Here is an 18,472-nt window from a genome sequence, read left to right on the forward strand (position 1 = left end):
ATATTAAATTTAAGAAGTTATGGCAAAGAAAAAAGGCAGCGCCAAGAATAGACTTTACTATAATAAAGATGGACGTTTAAGCGTCTGTGGAAATAAGGTAGATATTTGTGATTGCATGGAAATAAATTGTCCTGGATGTTTTTATCCATGCTACAAATGTAAAAGTGAAAAATGTGGATTGCAGTGTCGACGATTCAGAAGATTCATGTATGAAGAAACTACATGGGATGGAATGGACCAATCAAAAGTAATGAAGAATCCTTATATATCTTTATTTCGATAAAATACAAAATGTTTTGTTTTTCTTTATTTCAATAAAATAAAATACTTGTTATAAAAAGTAAAAAATGAGTATAACTACATATTAATCATGTATTTTGGGATTAAGGAAAAGTAACTTGTTGAATCCTCGACTTTCGACTGAAGCAACTTGTGTACGTCCTTCTGTTTCTTGATACAACATAGTATTGGTACCAACTAATTTCAGCATGTCTTCAATGTGACAATCACAGGCATGTTCAACGAATACTTTGCACAATTCCCTTACATACCAACTTCCAAATTCAATATCACGATGAGTCATAAATCCTGGAATGGTTCCATAACATATCAAAATATCACTAAATTTTGGCACTGAAATTTGTGACATTTCATTTGAAGTCTTTCCATCCGTTTCAATTGGGACATAAACGTTACTAAATCTATCGGAAATTTTCCCACGACAAAATGGGAAGAAAAATACTTTTGGTTTGCCTACTAATGCAGGACATAAAACATTCGAGAACATTGCAATGATATTTTCCGTAGCTTCACGGCTTCCATCCGAAAATTCCATTATTGTCTGATTATCATATAAGTCTCCATGAGTTTGAATGCACAAAAAGAATGAATCAATATTCTTAATGTATGTTGAATTAACCAATTGATCCAGCAGGTCCAAAAGCTGAACTTTTGTCAAATCTTCATAATAGAAAACATTAAAATTTAATTCACGGAATAAAGTCACTAAATTCTCGCGATCACGATGAGCACCATTTCGATTTGTTTTAGAATTCTCAAAATTAATTATATTAACGAAAAATAGTACACCACGTCTGCGACTCTTCATCGAGTATACTGGAAGTTTAGGATGAGTTCCAAAATTGGCAGCTCTTTTTACTTCAACATTCGGTTCTAATTGGAAAATTGTTTCCTTTTCAAATGGTTGCAACTTCAATTTTGCCTTTTTGCTCATTCCAATTCCATCTGTGGCTTCACGATTGCTTTCTTCCTTAATGCTTATATTATTGTTGATGTAATTCATGTCATTCTTCATTCTGATTTCATTGTTTGGACTTGTGGACGAATTTAGAGAGTTCTGTCTGTTAAGGTTGCTGGTTTCTCGTAATGAAAGAAATCGGTTCTCTTCGATTACGGCAGGGCAAGTAAATGTTTGAGCAGATACAGTTGATGATGATAATAAATTTAATGCTTCATCATTTTTTTCTTCCTTGAAGATTTCCAACAGTTTGTTAAATGCTAATGGTCCTCTTTTTGTTAATTTATCATAGAGTCGATCCAACCGATTATGCTCGTCATCATTCTCAGTTTCTATGATATTAATCATAACGTCCGTAAAAACCTTCTTCTTTAAAAGAAGTTTTCTCATTTCATAATAATTTGTAATTTCAATTAGTCGTTGCTTATTGTTCTTTATGATTCTTCTATGTATGTCATCCATTGTTAAACTACTTTGTTCGTCTGTTATCGTTAAAAAAGATAAGATTTCCTTAATTTAAGTATATTTTACAATAAAATTAATTTTCACTTGATCGAGATACACTTTGTTTACAAAACAATGAATTTTTGACTTTGTCAGTGATGTTCAATGACATTTCATGTTTTTTGTTATAAACTCTCCAAATTTACTTTCTGTATCTTCTAATAGTGCAGCCATAATATCAATTAGGCAATAAATATGCAGTAGCTCTCAGCAAATATCTTTAATTAATGAAAAAAAAGTCAATGATTACTAGAAAATCCATGAGAAAACAGTTTTGAAGGGCGTGAAATTATCAATAAAAACATCGAAAACATCAGAACTTCTCAATGATTTAAATCTATGATCAAAGAGCAGAAAGCACAACAATATCAATAAGCTACCACAAGTTGACCACAAGCAATGCAAAACAGGAATGCTTATAGTAAATTAAATACAATGATTCATTGAAAAAAGAAGTCCTATCAAAATAATAAAAGTACTCTTTTGAGCTCATCGCAGCATTCAGTTTTAGAAACACTGCAGTAAACATTAGAAAACATCGAATTAAAAATGCGAAAAAATGTGTTAAATAAATTGAATTTTCTGCTCAAATCACGCAGTTTAGTGAACTCTTCTGCTCTCAGCACAAGACATTTTTCAACCAAAATCAAAAGGGACCACAAGATACCTGATGACAATTTAACATTAAAGGATTTTTTGGTTGTTGGAAAAAATTTGTCAAAACCGAATGTTAAGCATGAAGGAACTGATGAAAATGAAGATGTTCTGCCACCTTATTTACAAAATATTGACATTGATGGACATGGCAGGAAGGTATATTTTGATGTCTATGGATGTCAGATGAATGTTAATGATATTGAAATTGTATGGTCAATTTTGAAAAGCCACAATTATCAAAAGACCGAAGATTTGAAGGAAGCTGATGTCATATTAATCATGACTTGTTCAATACGTGATTCTGCTGAAACAAAAATTTGGAATAGATTAACTCATTTAACAGGAATGAAGAGAAAACGACCGAAAAATCAACCATTGAATATTGGCATTTTGGGATGCATGGCTGAAAGGTTGAAGGAAACATTAATCGAGAAAGAACGACAAATTGACTTAATTGCCGGTCCAGATACATATAAAGATCTTCCACGACTATTAGCATTATCCAAAAATGGATATAGCACAATTAATGTATTACTTTCCCTCGATGAAACTTATTCGGATGTTATGCCTGTAAAGTTTGATCAAAATGCCGTGTCTGCATTTGTGTCGATTATGCGAGGATGTGATAATATGTGTAGCTATTGTATTGTTCCATTCACTCGTGGTAAAGAAAGATCACGTCCAATAGATTCAATAGTAAAAGAGATTCGTATATTGCATGAAGAACAAGGAATTAAAGAAGTGACACTTTTAGGACAAAATGTTAATAGCTTTAGAGATATCTCAAAAGGAATTAAGGATGGTCCAACAGAGTTAGTATCTGGCTTTAAGACGGTATATAAAACAAAAGTCGGTGGATTGAGATTTGGAGAATTGCTTGAGGAAGTTGCAAATATATCACCGGAATTAAGAATCAGATTCACATCACCTCATCCGAAAGACTTTCCAAAAAGTTTACTTGAAGTCATTAAAACCTATCCAAATATCTGTAAATCTCTTCATATTCCAGCACAATCTGGAAGTTCTAGTGTTTTAGAAAGAATGAGAAGAGGATATACCAGAGAAGCATATTTAGAGTTGATAAATGACGTTAGGAAAATCATACCAAATGTATCATTGTCGTCTGATTTTATATGTGGATTTTGTGGCGAAACTGAGGATGATTTTCAGCAGACATTATCACTTATTAATGAAGTCAAATACAATGTGGCATTTCTATTTCCTTATAGTATGCGAGCAAAGACCACTGCGTATAGAAAATTCACTGATGATGTCCCAAATGACATCAAACTCGAAAGACTTCATCGAATGGTAGAAGCATTTCGTGAAAATGCTCAAATTTTAAACGAAAAACTTATTGGAACCAAACAATTGATTCTCATAGAAGATACAAGTAAAAGATCAGAAAAGGAAGTTTATGGACGATGTGATGGAAATATCAAAGTCATTATACCTAGTTCCGATAAATATACTATTGGAGATTATGTAGCCGTTGAAATTGCAAATGCTAGTTCTCAGGTTCTTAAAGGACATCCTTTAGAGAAAATTTCATTGAAGGATTATTATAGTCAGTGCTGAATTATTTTAATTTAATAGTTGTATATTAGAAACAAATATAATAAATATATAAGACTTAGATAAAACTACTAGACTTTTAATTAAAATTCGTAGGTACGCAAGTATCAAGATCATTTAGATGCAGATTGCATGCACAATATGAATGAACGAAAGATTTAAAGGGAGTATGCACACTAAATACATACACGTGATAGGCTACATTGTGATTGCAGACAATTTAATAATTGAAGCTAAAGAATATGAGTTTTTTATAATCATGCTAGATATCTTTATTACTACATTTAATTTAAACTTTCCTTAACTATTTTATATACATAAATACAATATAATTTTTGTCAATAATTTTGTTAAATTTTACAAATTCTTACAAAAAAGTATTAAACTTCAAAAAGAAGTAGCTAACTGTTTAATTACTTTATAACGATGATCAATGTAATGTAGTCTGAGATTTAAGCATCAAAATATATTTTAAAGGGCAATATTTAACAGTGTGCGCTGGAATAAAGGATATGAGATTTTAGTGATCATGAGATAAATTCATTCGTTCTTAACTGTCCATTTATTACGAAACAAATTGTTACACCGTCTCATTAATTTTATTCGTAATAAATGAACCAGTCATAAGATGATTTACCATTATCACCAGATTCGCCGCAGATCTATCCAAGAAAAAGTAATAATCATTAAAAAGAAATTTCATTAGTTTAATTAAGATAGAATTCTAACCTTGCAGATAAAATTTCGCAATATTGGACAGGATACGCGACCAGTGGAGTCTCGGAGATTGTGTGTATCGAATAAATGTCGATATCTATCAGTGTTTTTACAAAATGCGCAGTACAAAATCTAAAGAGAAGGTTCATAAATAATAAGCAGTTTGAATTAGATGCAGATTCCATAATATTATAAAACATTTTTTTTATGTTCGTAATCAATACATTCTTTTATTGAAAATTGAACTTACATTATTTTCCAATGCATCATTAATACTAGTTGATTGATTATCATAATTGACGTGGTTGGAACTTATATCGAGTGATGGAAAAACAGCATCGTAACGAGCTGACAATCGTGGATCTAAGATGACGGGTTTCTTCCATGGTAAGTCGTTACTATTCAAATATTGATTTGAGTTGTTGACATTACAATATTGTTGCTGCTGATTGAAGATATATTTATCCGGAGTTGAGTTTGAATTAGGTTGAAAACTATAAAGTTCGTTTTTATAGTCATAATATTGAGTCATTGGATATGGTCGTTGCATCTCATTTTCACGCAGCACCTTTCGGTCTGAATCATCAACTGTCTTTCCATTATATTCAAATTCTGTCCTAACACTATGCATATTCTCAGCAAACATGCATGGTTGAATTAAATTGCTCTTAAACGAATCCTTTTGCATTAACTTCTTTGATGCAGCAAAATTAAAGCTTTTCAGCAACTTATATTCAACGTAATTAGTTTCATCAGAACTCAATGAAACCTTATTTGAATCCGATGCTGAGAAGTTGTGATCCAAGTAATTTATGAACGGTGTTGATAGCAAATAAGCTGTCGTGTCGCGGCATAGCTGACAATCATCTTCATCAAGCTTATTCTGATGTAAGTGTATTTTTTTGTTTGACGTATTCGTAGAATCTAAATCGGATTCTATGCCGGAATCTCTGACTGAGCATTCTTGAGAACTACTCAAAAAAGAATCATTAGTGACGGAACGATGTGAGTTATAGTCACTGTTAACAGAGCTCAAGCATTTGTTGATGTCCTCTTGGTATGTATTTGATTCAACGACAGGATAATTTGCTTTGTATTGTGTTCCATACTGATATTCATAGTAATTGTTGAAATTTTGATAGCTTGAATTCACGTAATTGTTTTCGTAGAACATATTCCTGTAAGACGTTTTTTATTTCTAATTTCACCTTAATTTGACTTCTATTTTGACATACCTTATAATTATTGTACATAAATCCTCTTAATTAATGTAAATTATTGCCCAAAAGATATTAAAATGAAGGAATTACACGAAAAAACTTAAAAAATTACAATCGATAAATTTAGACAATATAAAAGGACGAGTTCGAATGGACGAAATCGCGCCAAAATTCGCTTACTAACACAGACAAAAAATTTCGAAAATGAAAATTAGTTTTTTGCATTAACAGTCCTTATTAACTGTATGTCAGTTGCTTTATTGATGAACGTTGCATGCAGTTCATTGATAGACCATAAAGATTGAAATGACTGATGAATTCCTGAATTTCGAAAAATTTAGCGGACAAATAGACATAATTTTCGAAATTCGAATACTTTTGAACTTTTGAGTGTGTGTTAGTAATTTTACTTGTATTAATTCTGTGGAATGTGATTTTTGGAAAATAATAAATTTTATGTTAAAAATTAAATTAATTAAGTTTTAAAGAAAAAATAATAGCTTTTATGAGCTGCTTACCTTTTGCAAAAAAGCTTTTCAAGTTTGGACGAAAAATAAGGTAAGAATTGATGAAATAATGGAAAAAATGGATGAAAATTTAAAAAAGCACGTTTTCTTTTCCTGGATCTTTAGCAATATGGCTTTAAAAATTAAAACAACCAATTACAATGCTTTGAATAGCCCGAAGAATTCTTACTATTTTCCTGAATATCTTGACTCTGAAATCGATAAACATCTAACAGGATCTTATTCTTCATCATCTGGATATATTTCACCAAAATTGTCTGAAGCATCGTTTGATGATTTCTCGAAATTCGAGAATAATCGTGGAAAAGAAAATGACCTTAATTCCTGGTTTGACTCATTCAGTCTTGATGAAAAATCGACAGCATTACCAAAGCATTGGAAAACGCCTGAAAACTCATTAAATTGGGAACAAAGCGTTAATTTATTGTTCGATCCAAACTCGAAACAGTTCATAGATTTTGAGAATTTCTTCCAATCATCACATGAATTTAGTGATTGCTCTTTATTTTCCTACTCGCCTCTGAGTAGCTTAGAATCAATTTCAAATGACCAAAATTGTAAGTACCTATATTATTTAATTGTGATAACCTAAATTTTTATTTGTCATATTGTTAATCCGTATAGACAACGATTTGTACTCCAATGATTTAAGTATCCAAATGCAGCAAGAATGTATTCGGAGAGAATTTGAAATGAATGGAAAGAATGTCGATGAACCTCCAGTCGAAGAAACCTTTCAACCATTAGCAATATCTACACCTTTCGTTGAACGTAAATCTGAACAATATAAATATAATAATAGCAACAATAATGCATCAACGAAAGTCGAAACTGAACCAACAAAATTTGCGCTTTCAAAAAAGCACCAACTTAGTGCAATGTCTGTTCCTTTCCAACCTTACAATAATATTAAAGGAAATATCGAAATGATACAATTCGACGGTATTTATCCTCCACCGTATCTAGTTCCATCAATTCCGTTTGAAAACAAAGCAGGAAGTAATATTCAAGGACGAAAACGTGGTCATCAAACACAGTCAAAAGGTGTTCTTCAAAACCAACTTCTAACAATTAACACAAACAATTCAAATCAAAAATTTGGAACTGCTAATGAGAAGAAGATGGACAAGAAGAACAGTAATAAAAAGAAGAAAATGGATGATCATTGCGTCTTCTGCAAAAATAATGGAGTTGATGAAATTCTGTATAGAAGTCATACAGTAAAGGATTCAAAAGGACGTGTTTTGTGCCCAAAATTGCGTGCTTATCAGTGTCCAATTTGCGGTGCTGACGGTGATCAATCACATACGGTTAAATACTGTCCTAAGAAGCCAATCATTACAATGGAAGACCTAAAGAATTTAGAAGCATCAAAGAACATCGGATATGCTTCAAGTCGTTTTTAATTTAACTATTTTAGTTTTAAGTTTACTCCTTTAAGTCCGAAAACTGAATATTTGTGGCGTTGATGCCATTTAATTATTATTTTACCTAATCTTAAAATCTTTAATGATTTTAATCATAAAACAAATTAATTTATGCTATTTATGTATAATTTTAATTTATCATTCATATAAGTGTTTTTGTCACTAGATGGATCGATCTCATCAAATTTAAATCTCAAATTCAGTTGTTTCATTGAGTTGAAAACAAACTTGAATATGAAACAAATTCATATAGTTGTTATAAGAACAACTAGCATCGTTAATTATTTACTTAATATGCTTAAATGTTGTGATATTTCGACATGACATTTAAGATTTGAAACTCTTGTGATTACTTTAGACAATAATGATTCGATTAATATTTTTGTATTAAGCTCTACTCATTTATAATACTATTAAAATATGATTCAAATAAAGCTTTATTACAATAAGAAGAAAATAGGAAGTTATGTTTCATTTTCAACAAGTTTAATTTTAACGGACAAAAGATCATTTTTGAATGATCGTGGGATGATCGATTCTTACTGGAATGTTTTTGAACGGCTGAATTTATTTTGACTCATATTTTATTGGAATTTGAGATTAGTTAATTAAACTAGATGTTCTAGAATGTATATTGACATACATTTATTCATATTTAACTATTGTGGATATAAATGATATATTTTAGGGGTCTTAAGAATTTAACACCAGGTTTAGCTTAATTTATTACGCTAAAATTTCATTAAAATCATTTAAATCAAAAGCCTACTTGATCAAAATACCAACCAAAATTTTCTAGAAACTTCTAGAACTTATTTCCTGAGAGGTCCTGAAAATTAACTTAAAATCGCAAACTTTAAACATGGATCCCCCATTAAACTTCTACACTCAAAGAAGTATCAAACATTCTCATAATTGACTATTTAACTATCAATTGCATTTAATTAAGTCTTTAAACATTGAAATTTAATCAACTAGATATAATGAATTAGATCCAGCGAGCTGTTAACGTCATTTAAAGAAATTATTAAAAAAAAGTAAACAAATTGTGTAGAAGTCAAAGTGGAGCTTAGTTTTAAAAAAATAACGGTCAGATCTACAAGAAGCAAAACAAAACAAAAGAATTAAATATTAATTTTGGATAGTTATTAAGGAAATAAAGTTAAAGATAATTGTTACACATGTTGCCTGTGCCAGAAATATTAGAGTCAAATTTAAATCATTCATTTAAAGTAAGTTTCAACATGCTTTCAAATGATTTATTTTAAAAAAATGCTGATAGTCAAAAATAACGCAACATTTTTTATTTCAGTTTCATAACCGTGATGATTACAGGAAGATTAAACGACCACCGAAGCTATATCCTAAGGAATTTAGTCTTTTATTATTAAAGAATGGTCACCGTGAAGCGCATGGAATTTCGTTCAAGGAATCGTCATCGAATTCCTCAACACCTAAGTCTAAAAATTCCACTGCAGTGGACTTGTCAAACAGCTTTTATGACAAAAATAAGAATGAATCGTATTTTGAGCAGTGTTTTGATCAAATTAAGAGAATAGGTGAAGGAAGTTTTGCTGAGGTATACAAAGTACGAAGCAAAGAGGATGGACAATATTATGCAATTAAAAAAATGAGATTTATACATCGAGGCGAGAACTACCGTCGTGAAAGGCTCGACGAAGTCAGAAGATATGAAGAATTTTCGGACAATGAAAATTGTATGACACTGTATAAAGCTTGGGAACAAGATGATTTGTTATATATGCAAGTTGAATTATGTCAAGGAAGTGTTCAGGATTATGTCGAAAAAGTCAAGAAAGTTCCAGAATCATTTATTTGGTCGTTCCTCCTAGATCTGTTACTAGTAAGTATCATAACTATTGTTTGTTCCTCTAAAACCTTTCGATATGTAACTGTATCTTATTTTGCAGGCTCTTAAAAGTCTTCATGACAAGAGTTTAATTCATCTCGATATCAAGCTGGATAATGTGTTATTGACGAATGACTATAGATGCAAGCTAGCAGATTTTGGACTAGTCTTTGACATCAAAAATTCTAATCGTAGTCGTGCAATTGAAGGAGATTCTCGATATATTGCACCAGAATTATTGGAAGGCAACTATTGTCTCGCTAATGATATCTTTAGCTTAGGTATAACATTGCTGGAACTTGCATCAAATGTTGAATTGCCTGCAAACGGAAAATTATGGCAGAGTTTACGTACTGGAATAATCCCACAAGAAATTTCCAATGAGATGAAATCTTTATCACCAGAGCTCCTTTCAATAATCAAGTCCATGCTCGAACCAGAACCACAAAAGCGACCAACTGTGAATAGCTTGTTAAATATGTCATATCTAAAACATCTTTATCTCAAACGTAAAATGACACGAATGGTCAATAAAGTTGTAAGTTTACTGGATATCTGGATATTAAAGCTATACATTAACATAAGTTTTTTTATTTACAGAAACAAATATTCCTTACTGGACTAGAAATTATCAAAATATACTTCCTTTTTGCGGCATTCTGCATTTCTGATTTCTTTAGACTTCGAGGGAACATGCCTAGCAATGCGAATGGTAACATTAGAAAATCATCATCATTCAGTAAGAAAATAGAGATCAATGTTAGACATATCGATGAAAATAGTGATGATGATGACAGTAGCTTTAAAGCTCTAAACAATAGTCGAGTGAGTAAACTTTCTGCTGCTGATGACGACAATAACAATGAAAGTTCAGTAACACCGACATTAAATAACTCAATTCCGCGTGTAACGCCGGAACTGAAAATTATCAATTCAACCCCATTGAATCATTTTAATCACCAACATGAAGGACTGTCTAGTCGAAAATATAGGCGTGATTTGACAAAATCTTGGTAAGTTAGATTCTTCCAATGGATAATTAATAGAGATTCTTGAAAGTTGTATCCTTAATGTACTTATTTCTCTGTTTTCCTAGCAGCTTTGGAATCGAGGACGGTTTCTGCTCACCAGTTATTCCTAGAAATGGCTCAATTAGAAATATATCGCAGGATCGTGATTCATTCATCTGCAGCAAGAAGCTTTTATTTAAAGATGAGGATATGGATGATATTTGAATAGAATTAAGACATAAACTGTTTAAAGTTATACGAACGTAACGTTTTATCGGAGGACAATTTTACTTTGGAATAAAATCCATAAATGGTATGAAATGAAGCTTTGTAAGCATCTTATGACGTCTTATATTTAGGGAGGTCTGACAAAAAAAATTGCCGGCATTTCCTTTATAACGAAAAACCCAATTTCTGGACTTTTGGTTCTTTGTGAATTTTACACTAAAATTTAAAATTAATCTTGTATGAGATTTGAATAAGCATGTTGGAATCTTATTGTGAAATGAATTGAAATTGAATCTCGATGAATCTGTTCATAATGTTGACATAAATTAAAAGAATCTCCAATAATTGTGATTTCATTGACTCTAACAAATATATTAAAGTGATCTGATTAATACCCAATATGTAGAGATGGATTTACATAAAATTTGAATATTAAATATCTGCAGCTATCGCCAAGATATCGTATTCGTAGAGTACTCAATAAAATACATCATTCTGGCAATAGATGGGTTCTTCTGTCAATTTTGTTGTTCTTCTCTGAATGGCAGTGCACATATCAAAACTCTTTGTTAACAACAATGTACCGTAGCATACAGTTTGTAAACAATTGCTGTAAGGTCTTCATTTTAATCCATTCCAAAGTAACAATTATCCCGTTTTCTACGCATCAATGTGATAAGCTATTAGTCGCCTTTTATACAATATTAACATGAGATGTAATTTACTACTGTAAGCAAAAAAAAGTTCTAAATAAGATTTAAAGTATCCACGTAAAGTATATGATATGATTTATATAAATATATGTACAAAACAGACAATAAATGAAGTAAAGTTGAATTCTTTATATCCATATTATTTTGCTTTCTTTTAAAAATAATTTCAGCAGACACTAAATGATGCCTAATAATGAACGAAACAATCATTTGTGTGTTCTACGGAAGCACAAGAGAAATGCGTGAGAACACTGAGGTTTTAGGAATTTTTCATATTCCACTTCTTATTTTATTGGCTCGCATCGAAACAAAAAAAAAATGTTTTTCTTAATATTGATTGCTCCGAGACATCCTCCCGTAATGTAATTGAAGGTTCAATATTGAAATCATAAGTTTGCAAAGAGAATACTGTAAAAAATCATGAAAACGGATTCTCGGTATTGATAGCGATTATTTTGCAACTGGAATTTACGAAAGTTTTTTTTTTTTATTTTTTAAATAGTGCCTTTTAGCATCACTCAAGCTTATGTATGATTCATACACAAAATAAGAAAATGCTGTATCGGTTTCATGACAACGACACAAAAGCCGATTAAAACAATGGACAAAAAAAGTACGAAAAGGAAGAGATAAAACGAATTTAAATCTTTTTAATTATTAATAAATTGAATTGGTTCACACGACGAAAGCTGCTGTTGTTATTGTTTCGGAGAACTTAAAGTACGCTACAAAATTTGTTTCTTTTTCTTGTAGTTTTTAAGATTCTTAGTAATCCTTAAATTTTCCTCATTTATTCATTATCCTGAATATTTTTAAAAATCTTTTAATTACTCTTAAACAAGGAAGCAAATGACTAGTTGATGATTTTGAAATCCGTGAGATATGCACCGTAAAATTTGCCTTTTTACTGCACGAGACTTCTTAAAATTTACTGTTCTTTTGATTTTTCTCTTCGAAAATTTCTGGAGTTCAAACTTTGAACTTCACTTTGAATTTTGAACTTTCGTTACTTTTCAAATCTTAAATGTCCGTTAATTTTCTTTTTGTTCTGAATTTCAAATCTCAACGGATAGAACATGTTATACCTGTTGATAATTAGTAGTCTAGCTGCAAAAGAGAATCTCTGAAATTATTTAGACATTTACATAAAATCTAATACAAGAACTCGTGGACATGCAATCTAAATATAAAAATCTAAATCTCCTGCTTATAAGAATGTAAAATCGCTACTTAATGCTACTTATAGGATAACAAATCATACATATCGTGACATCAGTAGCAACACCCATTTGAAAATAGAGTAAAATAAAGTTATGAACAAATAATAAAAGAATTTAGCCACCGAAATGAAGTTCATGACCTAATGAAGTAATATTCTCACGACTAAGAATATATGAAGCAAAAAAAGAAGCATGTGAGCAAGCAATCGGTACAAATGAAGAAAGCATGTTAATGTTAAGGAAATTCTCTTTTTTTAATACATTTGAAATGTAGGTAAATCAAGTTTTAAAGCACAAAAACTGTGATCGTCTTGAAGAAAACAAACTGCCAATGTCATGTATCATATATACTTATAAGCACAGAAAAATGGAGAAATGCTGCGAAAACAAATAGCGTAAAATGAAGTTTGAGCACATGGAAATAAAGTTCTTTACCTTACAAAAAAAGAGTAACAATGGAAGAAAGAAATCTCACTTTGATGGGTAACAAACAATCTGAAATCTTAACATGAACTTTATGCTTTTTTTTACTGCATAGTGTAACATTCGCAACATTATTCTCTCATTATCATACTGTCGTTTTTCTTGATAGCTTGCCATCATCATCATCGTTTCGTACATGACGACATGTTGAAGAGAACATTAAAATCAGCAATATCAGCATGATTTAAAAGAATTGGATGATCCCAGTGCAAAAAAACAACAACAACAACAGCACTTACTACTTGAACGCGCGAAAATAACACACATAATTTATTAGCACACTTTATATAGTATTTTACAAATTCTAAAGTGAAGGAGAAAGAAATGCATTTAAATATAAGAATGGCACATGAGCATCGTAAATCTAAATACGATTTAACACCTTTAATGCTCTATATTGTCAAATTGATCATGCAGTTTGGAGTCTGAAAATTTTATGATTATTAATCACCCGAGTGGAAAACTTGACATTACAGAACGTTCTGGAGTAAGTGTTATTAATCGACCGTAGGTCTAGTTAATTAATATCCATTATGTCAAGTTGCCCCCTCGGGTAATGTATATGTATTGTTCAGTTGTCAAATATATTGTTCAGGAATCGAAGGAATGGTTAAATAGAGCAAATCCTGAGACTCAATAAGTTAGAACTAGATGATGATAAATTAATGTCCAGTTTATGTCTAACTCTAACGTATTTGTGTCCATTCGGGAAAGTGATCTTGAATTTATGAATTCTCAAAATTTTATCAGAAGCTCGTTGAGGCTCTTTGAGTACCCATCACAGTTTAATGGATTTGGGTTTCTTTTTGTGATATGTCTGAGGAAGTGGCTAACGTCTTCATTGTCTTGCAAAGTCACTGAGAATTAAGGATCCAAAGACATTACACATTCGGCGATATGATCGTATCAGATTAAAATGCGCTTATAACATTTAATCCTTAAACTTTAAACAATTCTGTTCTTATTTTGATGATATTCAAGAATGAAATGAATAGTGACGCAATGTAATTTAAGAAACATACGGCCCCCTTGTGAGAACCCACATAAATTTTTCTTAATAATTGATGCACTTTTAAAAATGAGCTTGTGTCTACCTAAATGACTGAACGTAATTTTCGCACGTGAGCATTAACATTACGTATCTTTTTTTTTGTTGTCTCTTCCTCATGCATTTTTTTCATACCATCGTAAATAAAAAATTACGAGCAAACGGCAGAATGATAGATATCGCAAGGCAATGAAGAAGTAGAGAGTGAGGAGAGAGAATGCCTTATATTGTTGTTATTTCTTATTTTTTGTGTCAGTAAATTTAAAGAATTTTTTATAAGCGCGTACTTATTTGTGTTATCTGATCTGTTTTCCCTTAAACTTTGTACCTTTATTTCCTCTCCGTTTTTCTACTCCTCTTTATGCTTAATTCAATCGAGGGGCACAGGACAAAATTGTATGTAGACTCTTTGAATATCATAAAAAATTAATTCCATTAAAATGTACATTTTCATTGCCCTTTGTGCCTTCTTATGGGTGATCAGTGGGTCTCGTCGCGCAAAACTGTTGCAACTTTTTTTTATTTCATGTGCCTTCTTTGCTTTCGTTTTCTTCTCTCTTTTTCTCATCGTCGTTATTGCACTCGTTTCATTTTGCTTGATAATTAATGATTGCCGTATCTAATTAAACGTATCAACTTAACAAGTGCAACTTATGCCACATAAAAGAGGAAAAAAAAAAAAATAAAAGAGAAATGTAAAAAGGGTTGTATAAAGATTTAATGTTATGGTACTCTCATTGCGATTCACAGTCTTTGTTGCCTTTTGTTTTCCTTCACATTTTACAGTATATTGCAGTTATGTAGTTTTTTTTTCTTGCTGCTTTTAAAAAACATTAACCAATATATCTCTTGGATGCGATATAAACAAATAAGCGAAAATAACGTAAAAAAGAAGGAAAAATTGTATGAGAATAAATAAAGTTAGCATGTAAGTTGTAAGATCAGTTAATGCTTATTTCACTTTGGCTCAGTTCTATATTTTGTAATTGTGTATTTGTAATTTAATTAAAACGACTTCCTTACGGATTTATAAATTCAAAATGATGTTTATTCTTTGGAGTTCAAAAACAGACTGAATTTTTGTATGAAAAGGGGTTTTCAACTATGTAAAATAAATAATATTGAAATGTCTAATGACCGTTATAACAGATTTTTTGTATCATTAATACTATAGTCATTTCGTTTGAGAACTTAGTGTTAAGTTTAAGGGTCGTCATAAGGGAATATTACTGATCATTAAAGAGTACAATTATAATTTTCTTGTTGAATTTAAATTGACAGGGACTAAGTGTTCATTCAAAAAGTAAAGGTTGTAAGGGAATTAGGATGATTAGGATATCTTATCCATCTCTTTGGTGTTTAGATAAGGTTTTGCGATTATCTATTTATTAAAACAAATGCAATTTATATTAAAATACAAATCTAATTATAGGAAAAGCAATCGACCATCATAATCATATTATCTCTGGCTCATCGCATCATGTAAGAACAAACCGCAGCTACTTTTACATTGTATTATTACGCACTATTTAAATATCTAACAAAAACAACAAAGAAAGGTTGTGAAGAAGGTCTGAATATTCAATAAATAAATTGTATATCGTCAAAAATGCGTCATAAGAGCTCATAAATGCCTCACCCCCCATACTTTTATGATTCTCCTTTTACTTTTTTCCCATATCGTATTCTTTCTGATTTTTAAATTTTCTGTGCGCTGATTTTTCTACGGGTACAATATTGGATGTTATTTGTACTTATTCCCTTTGGCTTTTGGCAGTAGATTCGAAAATAAGTGAACGAGTAAAAGGGAAAGATAGAGAAGCATCTTTTGCAAACGAATATAACGCTAATTAATGGTTACAAAGCATCCTAATTAGCGAAAATGTGCCTTAAAGAATAATCTGCCGTTTGAGTATATTTATTTTCCAAGAATTTTAATGTTTATTGAGGAGGGCAATGCTTGGGCATAAAACAAAAAAATGTTGCAGTAAGAACAAGATACACAATAAATACATGTGAAGGCATAAAGGTATAAATAAAACTTCAAATGTGAGAAAAATTCATTTTTGTGACGTCATATGAAATCGAAATTGGTTTCATGCTTGTGGTTGCCTTTTTTTCTCTTTATTTAATTGTTATCATCTATAGCCGCCTGCCTAGTAGGTGTTATGAAATCGTGATTCAGGAATTTTACACTTCTGAATAGGTAGAAAGTTATTTAATAGTTGTCTCTGGGAATACAGGAAGCTTAATTCTTACAGATTTGTGAGACTTAATACCTTCCGCTTAATTTTGAATTCTTAATTAATTAAATATCTTTGTGGTAAGTAGGCCATGACATAGATTTACTCTTAAGAGCTCACAATGTCCTCTATTTGTAGTAATAAATTCACTAATAATAGAAATATTTTAAAGCTTTTAATAATTTATTTGTGTATCTATAACAGAATGATAATGTGTGGTATGCCAATGGGAAGCTGACTGTTGTTGTAACTTCCAGCATATTCTTAATGATTCATTAATTTTGTTTGAATTGTTTGTGTAGTTTGGATATTCATGACATTTCATATTAATGCAGTTATGACTGCCCGATAAGATCGTGTGCAGGAAGTAGGTTTGAGGTTCAAGTCTTAAAGAGTATCATTTCCCGAAGCATAATGACACAACTTGAAAGACTTCGATATTGATGCCAAAAATTGAGACTTTTCCTTAATGAAATGACCAAAATTGTTTTAAGATCCTTGATAACACTTGAACTTCCTTTTCATTGCCACCAAGTCTGTTGGCACTCAAAAATCTATAAAGTAAATGATAAAAATTATGTAGACTTTGAATGAATGGCCATAAATATCATTCTCATTTATTCAAATTGAATTTTGAACGACTAAGCTTTATGTCGGCTGTATGTATGCAAAACTACAGATTTTTACTAAGTATGAAACAAAGACAAATCATTTAAGCGGATCTATTGAAATGCTTATTTATGCTAAATTTAGTAATGTTAAATGCTTAATAAATTAACAAAGTGTTCAATAGATGCAGTCAGGCAACAGCAGCCGCAGCTTTTCTGTATTTTTATTTATTTCTATGATCGCAATGAAATGATAAGCACAACGTTTGTGAATTACTAGTAGAGAAATATCGAGGCCACTGGCAAAAAATAACATAAGGGATTTCAATTTAATTGAAGTTTTGAATTATCGACGATGATTGAAGTGTCGGATAGCATTGAATATTATTGAGTGACAAAATATTGTCGATAAATTTCGAGGTATTGATGATTTTTTTTTATATGGAAAACTTTGATTTCCTAAAAGTGACGTCAATTATTGAGAATTCCATTTTCCATCGAAACCACCATACATGGATTCGACTTCATTTTTCTCTATTATTTTACAATCGTTATTATGCATTCATTCATTCATTCATTGATATTTTATTGCATTTGCATCACATTAAATAATCGAACAGTGATTATATTATTCAGTGAATATTAGCTTTACCATTTTTCATGCTAAACACTTTCCATGTGATGTCATTTTAAAATTCTCAGACATTTTTCATAAAGAGTTGTTCATAAATGATGTACAACATCTATGTCAAGGAGATATAGAGTTAATTCTAATGATTTAGGACATATAGATTTTCCAATTGAAACTTGCCCAAATAGCACAAAGTGTTCACTTGCTCTAACAGGAACAGAGACCGCTTTTAGGTATTGTAGCTATTGACAGGGACAGTATTGCATTTGGTATTACCAATGGACAAACAGAATCCAGCGATTTAACAAATTTTAGGCGAAATCAGAAGTAAACCATGGATCACAATTGAACTGAATGAACAGCGAAGTAAGTTTTTGTAGTTTTTCTATACGAACAATAGTCTTTGTATGCAAGTATAGAACAAAACTTAGTCCCGGTCTAACGGTAAAACGCCCTGACGGCACCATGATTGGAGATTTAAATTGTCCCGCTATGGTTGTTCATTATCTATCGCCCATCATTCATTTGTATGT

The 18,472-nt window shown here is 31.0% G+C and overlaps 5 protein-coding genes across 6 annotated transcripts; 3 read left to right on the forward strand and 2 right to left on the reverse strand.

Annotated features, from left to right (window-relative positions):
• Positions 1-270: 270 nt before the first annotated feature.
• On the reverse strand, positions 271-1,834 carry Dronc (Death regulator Nedd2-like caspase). The gene has a single exon (XM_070635899.1). The coding sequence runs from the start codon at positions 1,718-1,720 to the stop codon at positions 365-367; it is 1,356 nt and encodes a 451-aa protein (XP_070492000.1). The 5' UTR covers positions 1,721-1,834; the 3' UTR covers positions 271-364.
• A 450-nt stretch (positions 1,835-2,284) lies between these two features.
• On the forward strand, positions 2,285-4,041 carry LOC139087233 (CDK5RAP1-like protein). Its single transcript, XM_070635986.1, has one exon. It carries the CDS (start codon positions 2,312-2,314, stop codon positions 3,995-3,997), a length of 1,686 nt encoding a protein of 561 aa, XP_070492087.1. The 5' UTR covers positions 2,285-2,311; the 3' UTR covers positions 3,998-4,041.
• A 360-nt stretch (positions 4,042-4,401) lies between these two features.
• Positions 4,402-6,068, reverse strand: LOC139087277 (protein nanos-like). The gene is made up of 5 exons (XM_070636048.1): positions 5,947-6,068; positions 4,962-5,889; positions 4,724-4,843; positions 4,632-4,656; positions 4,402-4,492 (listed from the first exon to the last, which is right to left on the reverse strand). The coding sequence occupies exons 2-5, from the start codon at positions 5,883-5,885 to the stop codon at positions 4,425-4,427; spliced, it is 1,137 nt and encodes a 378-aa protein (XP_070492149.1). The 5' UTR covers positions 5,886-5,889; positions 5,947-6,068; the 3' UTR covers positions 4,402-4,424.
• A 284-nt stretch (positions 6,069-6,352) lies between these two features.
• On the forward strand, positions 6,353-8,225 carry LOC139087248 (uncharacterized). Its single transcript, XM_070636005.1, has 3 exons — positions 6,353-6,489; positions 6,564-7,015; positions 7,083-8,225. The coding sequence occupies exons 1-3, from the start codon at positions 6,437-6,439 to the stop codon at positions 7,862-7,864; spliced, it is 1,287 nt and encodes a 428-aa protein (XP_070492106.1). The 5' UTR covers positions 6,353-6,436; the 3' UTR covers positions 7,865-8,225.
• Positions 8,226-8,980: 755 nt separating this feature from the next.
• Myt1 (protein kinase, membrane associated tyrosine/threonine 1) lies at positions 8,981-11,801 on the forward strand. Of its 2 annotated transcripts, none has more exons than XM_070635974.1 (5): positions 8,981-9,117; positions 9,198-9,749; positions 9,817-10,293; positions 10,341-10,768; positions 10,855-11,801. In XM_070635974.1, the coding sequence occupies exons 1-5, from the start codon at positions 9,067-9,069 to the stop codon at positions 10,988-10,990; spliced, it is 1,644 nt and encodes a 547-aa protein (XP_070492075.1). In that variant the 5' UTR covers positions 8,981-9,066; the 3' UTR covers positions 10,991-11,801. The 2 variants fall into 2 exon arrangements, with proteins under 2 accessions (XP_070492075.1, XP_070492076.1); XM_070635975.1 differs by having other exon boundaries at positions 10,356-10,768.
• Positions 11,802-18,472: the final 6,671 nt, after the last annotated feature.

Source organism: Chironomus tepperi, unplaced genomic scaffold (assembly GCF_022539635.2).
Source record: "Chironomus tepperi strain 1889 unplaced genomic scaffold, CSIRO-AGI_Ctep_v1 contig_100, whole genome shotgun sequence".
In the NCBI taxonomy this organism is placed as follows: domain Eukaryota; kingdom Metazoa; phylum Arthropoda; class Insecta; order Diptera; family Chironomidae; genus Chironomus; species Chironomus tepperi.